Source organism: Borostomias antarcticus (assembly GCF_949987555.1).
Source record: "Borostomias antarcticus genome assembly, chromosome: 20".
Classification (NCBI taxonomy): Eukaryota; Metazoa; Chordata; class Actinopteri; order Stomiiformes; family Stomiidae; genus Borostomias; species Borostomias antarcticus.
The window spans coordinates 9033366-9042283 of NC_140253.1; the positions used below are offsets into that span (position 1 = coordinate 9033366).

General features: G+C 50.0%; 1 protein-coding gene across 1 annotated transcript in view; it reads left to right on the forward strand.

The window, feature by feature from the left end:
• Positions 1 to 404: 404 nt before the first annotated feature.
• The window catches only part of kitb (KIT proto-oncogene, receptor tyrosine kinase b), a gene marked incomplete at both ends in the record, with an annotated part of 14203 nt that continues 5689 nt past the window's right edge, over positions 405 to 8918 (forward strand). The window contains 8 exons of the mRNA XM_084454641.1: positions 405 to 621; positions 4957 to 5259; positions 5622 to 5906; positions 6382 to 6521; positions 6777 to 6945; positions 7389 to 7578; positions 7667 to 7782; positions 8870 to 8918. The exon at positions 8870 to 8918 is cut by the window's right edge and continues 66 nt beyond it. Coding sequence (XP_084310767.1) covers positions 405 to 621; positions 4957 to 5259; positions 5622 to 5906; positions 6382 to 6521; positions 6777 to 6945; positions 7389 to 7578; positions 7667 to 7782; positions 8870 to 8918 — 1469 coding nt within the window. The remainder of the gene's footprint in view (positions 622 to 4956; positions 5260 to 5621; positions 5907 to 6381; positions 6522 to 6776; positions 6946 to 7388; positions 7579 to 7666; positions 7783 to 8869) is intronic.

Below are 8918 nucleotides of genomic sequence, written 5' to 3' on the forward strand. Positions count from 1 at the left end.
TGCCGCACACCTGATTAATCACTTAATCCAATCATATAGGACAGGAAATAAAGAAGCTAAGTGACTTTCAGGAAGTAGTGGAGCTGGTGCACAAAGCCTATAACAACAGACAGTGCAGTGAGCCTGAAAGAATTCACTCTGGTGCGGACAGACAGGTGCGTGCAGACAGGGGACAAGACAGCGAGAGGAAAACCGTAGGTGGGCCAGCCGTCTTTGTCAATGAGAAATTATGTAAGCCTGAGCACATTACGTTCAAGGATAGCATCTGTACTCCAGACATTGAACTGCTGGCGATTAGCGCAAGGCCATACTACCTCCCTTGTGAATTCTCGCACGCCATTGTTATTGAACAGCTGTTGTTCTGGTGCGACCGGAGCAACCTGGAGTGTAACACTCTAAAGACAATGGAAATGGTGGTCGACTTCAGGAAGAACTCAAGCCAGTCAAACCTGCCACGGACCATGATGGTACAATTCTACACCTCCATCATCGAGTTCATCCTCACCATCTCCATCACCACCTGGTTCCCCGCCGCTGCAGTCAAGGCCAAGACTAATTTGCGGCGGGTGATACGCTCGGCGGAGAGGGCGATCGGCTGCGCCCCGCCCTCCCTCCCTCCAGGCCCTGCACGACTCCAGGCCCCGCCCTCCCTCCAGGCCCTGCACGACTCCAGGCCCCGCCCTCCTTCCAGGCCCTGCATGACTCCAGGGCGGTGAAGCGGGCCAAGAAGATAACGGCCGACCCCTCCCACCGGGCTATGGCCTCTTCACGCCGCTCCCCTCTGGCAGGAGGCTGCGGTCGTCAAAGACTAAAACTGTTCGACGCAGGAACAGTTTTTTCCCCACGGCCATCAGCCTCATCAACATGGCTGTCCTCTGACTCTGTCCCCTGCCCCTTGCAATCTCTGCACTAAACTGACTGACTACTACACTGACTCTTGTGTAGTCCAAATTGCACTGCTATTTTTTGCACGATGTTTGTATCACTGCACTTTACGAGTCCGGTGATGCATCTGCCCTCTCCTGTCCTTGCACTTGTCCATTGTTGTATTGCTGTAAGCACCATGGGTCGGAAAAAAATCCTATGTATGTAAGTACAATGGCAATAAGCGAATTCTGATTCTGATTCTGATTATCCTCGTCTACGTCCCCCCCTCGGCTAATGCTGTGTGCACCTTTGATGTCATCCACTCCAAAGTAGCGGGCAAACATTGCATCCCAACGTGCTAATGATTATCAATGGAGACTTTGACATGCAGCACCAGAGAGAATAACACCCTGGACCTACATGCAAACATGAGGGAGGCATACAGCTCTACCACCCCTCCCTCAGCAGGTCTGACCACAACTTGATTCACCTAGTCCCCAGGTAGGCTACACGCCTGTTGCTAGGTGGCAACCGGCTACCACCAGGACTGTGGAGGTGTGGATGAGAGAGACTGTGGAGGATCTACAGGGCTGTCTCCAGTCCACGGACTGGGGCCTGTTCACAGAGGACTACAAGGAGGACGTGGACGATCTCTGCTACTGCACTACAACAGGCTCTGCAAGGAATGCATCATACCAACCAGAAAGGTACGCTGCTTCATCAACAACAAACCATGGATTAATAAGGACATTAAAGCCCTATTTGACAGGAAAAAGAATGCCTTTATGGCTAAGGACAGAGAGGAGGCCAGGTCAGCCCATAAGGAACTGAAGAGGGAGCTACAGAGAGAGGGTGGGGGGTAAACTTGAGCTAAAGAGCGCCAAGGAAGTGTGGGAGGGGATGAAGAGAATTACTGGGCTGGTATGTAAAAACAAGGTCTTTAACAGGCTCAACGCGGGTCATTCTCATTTTCCTGGATTCCGCCCTTGTGTAAACAGTCGAAGGCAACGATGAAGTGTGTTTGGCTATTGTACAGTCAAACTATAACACATCATTTTAAAGCCCATAATGTAATTGTAAGATTCAATGTCCTTCTCTTGTCCGACCAAGATTCTGTTAGCCGAGCAATAAAGCTTGTTAGAAAAAAAAAAAGCCTATAGGCTATAGTAAAACAGACTACAAGTTTCCTAGTGTTATATGATTTATACTATGTTAAGACTGATGTCTGATTTGCTTCCATATATAGCCGCGGCCGGGAGCGTATTTTGCGCAGCATGCTGACAAGAGTCTCAAGTCCAGCCCAATCTCTAAAATGCATGGTTGCGCAACATTGTAAAATGTAGGCCTATCTTTATTTCATTTGTTATTGTTTCATTATGTTAGGCTATTCTATTCGATTATAGTTCTGCTACAGTATTCTAATCTGTTCTATCTATGTTATTCGTTTATGCATTATAATATTCAAAACGCAATCTCCAGACACAGCAGCAGCATTGTATATTTAGACAAAGTGCAATCTCCAAACATACAGAAGATCAAAAAGATAAAGCTCTGGCACCCTCTCATATCTAGAGTTTCCACAGACTGTACGATTTTGCAAAGACTGGGATCATGCAGATCATTCAGGAACAGTCCTGTCACCTTTCCTGTTCACCCTCTACTCCCCTGACTTCAGCCAACTGCAACTCTGGAGTGTTCCACCTACAGACATTCACGGACAACTCCTCTATTGTGAGCTGCATCAGGGCAGACGATGAGGCGTACAGGGACGTGGTCAGGAGGTTTGTTGAATGGTCTGGGGAGAACCAGCTCCAACTCAACATCAGCAAGACCAAGGAGCTGGTAGTGGACTTCAGAAGGAACAAGAGGCCTCCAACCCCCATCACCATCCAGGGGGAGGACGTTGGGACGGTGGACTGTTCCTGGGAGTGCACCTGAACAACAAACTGGACTGGACTGACAACACCGAGGCCCTCTACAAGAAAGGACAGAGCAGACTGTTCTTCCTCAGGAGGCTCAGGCCTTTCGATGTGTGTAGTAGGCTGCTGTGGATGTCGTAGCCAGCACACTGTTCTTTGCCGTCGCCTGCTGGGGAGGCAGCATCAGGTCTGGGGAGACAAACAAGCTGGTGAGGAGGGCCGGCTCTGTTGTGGGGCAACAACTGGACAGCCTGGAGTCTGTGATGGAGAGGAGGATGAGGGACAAACTGAAGTCTACTCTAGACAACCCCTCCCATCCCCTCTATGGTGAGCTGTGGCAGATGGGGACTAGGCTACTTTCAGACACAGGCTCATCCCACCCAGGTGTAATACGGCGAGGTTCAGACGTTCCTTTGTGCCAGCAGCCATCAGACTGTATACAGTAACAGTGCCTGAGCGTTCCGAGTGTTGTGGAGGTGTGCATGTATGTACACATACAGATATGTATAGACATATCTATTTATACAGACTGTATGTATGTATGTATGTATGTGTGCACATTTTATTATATTTTATACTATACTGTACACATGCTGTACATATGGATATATATATTCACGGTTCTTCCTCTTTTTTTATGCCTATTGCTACTAGGCATACTCTGCATCCAGGCTACATTTCCAACCTTGCTGTAATTTTTTCCACTGCTCAATGCTTAATTTCTGCTGCCTTTCTCTACACTGAGCTGAAATTATATAAGTGCACATGACTCAGGTAAATAAATACTAACAATATTTACGACACCTAAAAATGACGGTAGGCTACTAGAAAAAAATAAATTTCCTGCCGAAAATGTGTGTGAATGCTGAACAGCTGAAACGAAATCGCAAAAGCATTGCTGAAAATGCATAAATGGGAAAAATGTGATCTTGAATGCAACACCATTTAGTCCACAACATAGCTTTGCTAATGTTAGCCTAGAAAGTTACTAACATCAGAAGACATAGACTAAACTGTGGTTACATTGCTTAAATAGCTAGCTACAGCAACCAAACATATTTTCATTTCATCATCTCTCACTCCCAGTTAGCCAGAAAATGTCCGCTAACCGCAATGCAAATTTTCGCTAAGTTAAACTCCATTGACTTATGCTAGAAATGTTAGCGATTTAAAAGTCCGCAATTTCGGGCATTCTTTTTTGGGGGTCTTTCAGGTCCCGTTGGGGTAGGGGAAACACTGCTACAAGGTTATTATAGTTAACGAAAACTAACTAAAAAACGAAAACTAGGTGTGGAAAAAATGGTTTAGCTAACTGAAATAAAACTAAAAACTAACTAGGCTTTGCAAAAAAAAACGATAACTAACTAAAACTATTGTGTGTTTACAAAAGTAACAAATAAACTATAATTCTCGAGAAAATGTCTTTAGTTTTAGTCTTTTTCATTTCATACATAAGCCTAGTATTTTGGGTGGATATGAAATCTATCTTCCTGCGCAGAAGTAACCTGACGTGCACCAGATGGTTTGTTTCACAAGTTGAGTATCTGTCTGATATCAGGCTATATCTACAGTATATATCTAATTGACTCCAAGCTGCTCAAAAGCACCTTCGTAAACAAGTGAAACTGAGTTCTCATGAGTCCAGAGAGAGTAATGAGTTGTTTGAGTAAATTCACTCCCCCAGTATAAATACTGTCCACCCATAGCTGATTAAAACGATGGTCCCGTGGGAGACCCAGATTTGAGTCCCACCCAGGGCATGATGCTGAAATGTATGGGTTACCGTTAGATAGATAGATTCTGTAGGCCGTGAGGAATCCAGTGATGTCCGCCTCTTGGCATTTGGTTGATTTTCCTGACTGCGAAGACGATCCATTTCATGCAACAACTAGGCTACTACTGTTCTGACCGCTTATGTTTTTAGCATAAGTGAATGTGACATAGCGAAAATTAGTATCATGGCCAGCTGCCGTTTAATTACCTACATTAAAAATCCAGCACTGTCACCGTTTGCCCGGGACCCCTGCTGGTACCTGTGCCAAATATGAATGCTGTCAGGCCGACTGCGTCCGAGGAGAACGGACATAGACAGACAGAGATACAGAGAGTTGCTCATTTATGTGTTAGATACACATGGGCTTGTCAGTAACTAGACCTTTATCCTTCCCAGGCTGGTCCAAACTCGTCATCTCTCCCAGCGGACCTCACGCCGTGGTCCCGAGAGGAGGGGCTCTGGAACTCCGTTGCTATGACGACGAGGCCCCCGGCGCCGGCGCCTCCTCGGGCGTGAGGTGGCAGCGGGAGAGGTGGCGGAGGGTGGAAGGAGAGGGAGAGCACGGCGGAGTGGCCTTCATCTCTGTGCCGGCTGCTCAGCCCTTTCACATGGGCCGCTATGTGTGCGTCAACAACAACAATAGCAACGGCAATAACGACAGCACACCGGAGCAGAGTTCCATCTATGTCTATGTGAAAGGTGGGTTGGAGGTGTGTGCACCCTGCTTCTCTCTCTCCCTCCCTGTCTCTCTCTTTCTCTTTCTTTCTCTTTCTCTCTCTCTCTCTCTTTCACTTTCTCTCTCTGTCTCTCTCCCTCCCTGTCTCTCTCTCTTTCTCTTCTCTCTCTGTCTCTCTCTCCCTCCCTGTCTCTCTTTCACTTTCTCTGTCTCTCTCCCTCCCTGTCTCTCTCTCTCTTTCTCTTCTCTCTTTGTCTTTCTCCCTCTCCCTCCCTGTCTCTCTCTTTCTCTTCTCTCTCTGTCTTTTCCCTCTCCCTCCCTGTCTCTCTATGCGAATGTAACCTCTTTCTCCTCCTCCTCCTCCTCTCTCCTCCTCTCCTACCAGACCCCAGGGCTGCGTTCCAGCGCTCCATGGTGAGAGCCATCCTGGTGCGGGAGGGGGCGGACTGCACCGTCCCCTGTCTGGCCACCGACCCCGAGGTCACCCGGCTGGCCCTGCTGACCTGCGACGGGCGACCGCTGCCCCCCAGCCTGCGCTACCGCGCCGACCCGCAGCAAGGCATCATCATCGCTGACAGCACGAAGAAGTACGAGGGCTGCTACGTCTGCGTAGGCGAGCTGCGCGGAGTCACGGTCAAGTCCAGCCAGTACACGGTGGACGTACGGCTAGGTGAGGGGTAGGGGAGGGATGAGAGAGAGAGAGAGAGAGAGAGAGAGAGAGGAAGAAGGTTCTGTAGTAATGGCGGTGAGGTCGGAAGGAGAGATGGAAGGAAACAGAGAGAAGGAGAGAAGGAGAGAGAGGAGAGATAGAGAGAGAGAGTGTTTCAGTGTGTGTGTGTGGGGGGGGGGGGTACAGATGCAGGGTGTAGAAGAGGGATTGTGTGGGTGGGATTTGAAATCAAGCAAAAGGAAAATGTGTGTTTACAGTAATCCAGCCTATTTCAAACTGTTAGCCGTAGACCAGCCTGCTGCCTAACTCTCATTTTTACCTGGATTGTTCTGTCATAGTATGTGTGACCGGAGGGGAATAATAGTGTCAGTTGTCATTTTATGCCCATTATATTCATGTAAATAAAGTGCAACTTTTGGCAGCTTTCGTCCTCTTCTTGTCTTCCTCATCTCTTCTTCTCTTCCTCCCGACCCAGTTCCGGAGAGTTCTCCCACGATCAGCCTATCGCAGAGTGAGAATGTGATCCTGAGAAAGGGGGAGGGGTTTGAGGTGACCTGTAGCTCATCCAACGCCAATGCTGACTTCAGCCTCAAATGGGAGTTCCCTGCAGGAGTGGTGAGACAGACTCGCTCAGACCTACCATGATGCTTTGTCTGTCTGTCTGTCTGTCTGTCTGTCTGTCTGTCTGTCTGTCTGTCTGTCTGTCTGTCTGTCTGTCTGTCTGTCTGTCTGCCTGCCTGCCTGTCTGTCTGCCACCCTTGTCTGTCTGTCTGTCTGTCTGTCTGTCTGTCTGTCTGTCTGTCTGTCTGATGAGTCCCCTCCCACCAATACCACTCACCTCTGAGTTCTCCTGACCTTTGACCCCTGTAGCAAGCATACGAGTCTCACACCTCCCACATCCTGCCTGGTTCCCGCCGTTACCAACGTTCCACCTCTCTCTGGATCACCTCCGTCAACCAATCAGACAGCGGCGCCTACCGCTGCCACGCCCACAACGAGCGGGGCGCCAGCGTGGCGATGCTGCAGCTCGACGTCCGTGGTGAATATTTGTGTGTGTTGTGTGCGTTTGCGGTTTGTGTGTGTGGGCGGTGTGTGTGTGTCTACTTTTCAGAGTTCCGTTTGCTAGAATAGTTATCACCTTATACAAAGTGTACTTTGTTCGTTTTGTGCGAGTGTGTGCTTATGTCCAGTCATGTGTCGCAGTAGCCGTCATTCAGTTGAACAAGTCATAGCAACATTGCACAAATTATGATTACTTTCTATTGTATTATCTTTTGGTTTCAGGGCTAACTTTTATTTTTATTATGTTTCTAATCATGTTCGTCTACTGTCTTCGGTGTTGTATGAATGACTCTACTGCAAATCAAATCTATCTACGGGTTGGGAACTAATAAAATAAACTGAACTGAACTGACCGTGTGTGTGTGTGTGTGTCTGTGTGTGTGTGTGTGTGTGTGTGTGCGCTTGTGTTTTATCCTCCAGAACGGGGCTTCATCACTCCGTTGGGAGACCCCGGGCCTACCCGGACTGACGTGAGAGAGGGGGAGAGCCTGTGCCTCAGGGTGGAGTTTGAGTCCTACCCCCGACCCAGCTCCCTCTCCTGGGTTTACAACCACCAGGAGCTCTGCAACACCACCGAGCGCGTCATCACTGTCCAACGCAACAGATACAGGTGCTGTAGACCACAAACCCACACACATATGCACACACACACACACACACACACACACACACATACACACTGTTTCTGTCTTCCGCAGGTACGTCAGCGAGCTGCGCCTGGTGAGAGTCCACGATTCGGAGGGCGGGGTCTACACCTTCTCGGCCAATCACGACGACAGCTCCGTCAACCAGACATTTCCCGTCCACGTAAACAGTATGTTGTCCTCCGCTTCTTCTTCTTCGTCGTGCGGGTTAGGTGTTGTGTCCTCTCCTCCCCAGGCTCGGGGCCGAGGGGCTATCCTTTTACTACCCCGAGCCTGGGTGAGGGGGTCACCCGGGCTATATATCCGGGCACACCTCCAGGAGCCGTGTCACCGTTTCGTCATCCAAAACCGTCAGGCCATGCATTCCGTTGGGTGTCCGGTATATCGGACAGTGCTGGATGACATGGTCTGCAGTTTGTTCCTCGGCGCCACACTCGCACGCCACGCAGGATACCATGCCCCATCTGTGCATTGATGAGCGGAAGCGTCCGCGCCGGTCCGGAGGCGATTAAGCCTCACCCACGCCGGTCTGGGTAAGTCCATCCCGGTAGGGGAAGGACCAGCGGCCGGGATGAAATCACGGAGTCTGGAGGTGTTCGCCTCCCACTCCGCACGCCAGATGTGGTCCGCCCATCCTGCCCCGCTGATGTTAAGATCTCTGTCGTGGAGCAGGTGGTTAGGCTCCACGGCCCGGCAGGCGAGACGTGCTGTGGTTCCCGTGCGGCGGAGGCCAGCGGGCTGGATGCCTGCGAGGATGGGAAGGTTGTCCACAGGAGTGGGAGGCAGGCATCCTGTCACGATGCGCAAGGCTTCGTTGACAGGCGGATCAATGAGGCGAGTGTGAGCGCTGTGACACAACACCGGTGCGCAATATTCCCTGGTGGAGTAGACCAGGGCTAGGGCTGCCGTACGCAGTGTTTTTGTGCCGGCGCCCCGGCCGTCGCCTCATCAACGCCACCGCTATAGTGAACTGTGCTGAGTACTGAGTACTATAATAATGATAAATGATAAGCACACTCTTATTTCCTCTCTCTCTCTCTCTCTCTCTCTCTCTCTCTCTCTCTCTGTCTCTCTCTCTCTCTCTCCCTCTCTCTCTCTGTCTCTCTCTCTCTCTCTCTCTCTCTCTCTCTCTGTCTCTCTCTGTCTCTGTCTCTGTCTCTGTCTCTGTCTCTGTCTCTCTCTCTCTCTCTCTCTCTCTCTCTCTCTGTCTCTCTCTCTCTCTCTCTCTCTCTCTCTCCCTCCCTCCCTCCCTGTCAGGTAAACCAGTCATCATCTCCCAGGAGGGGCCTGTTGACGGACAGGTGCG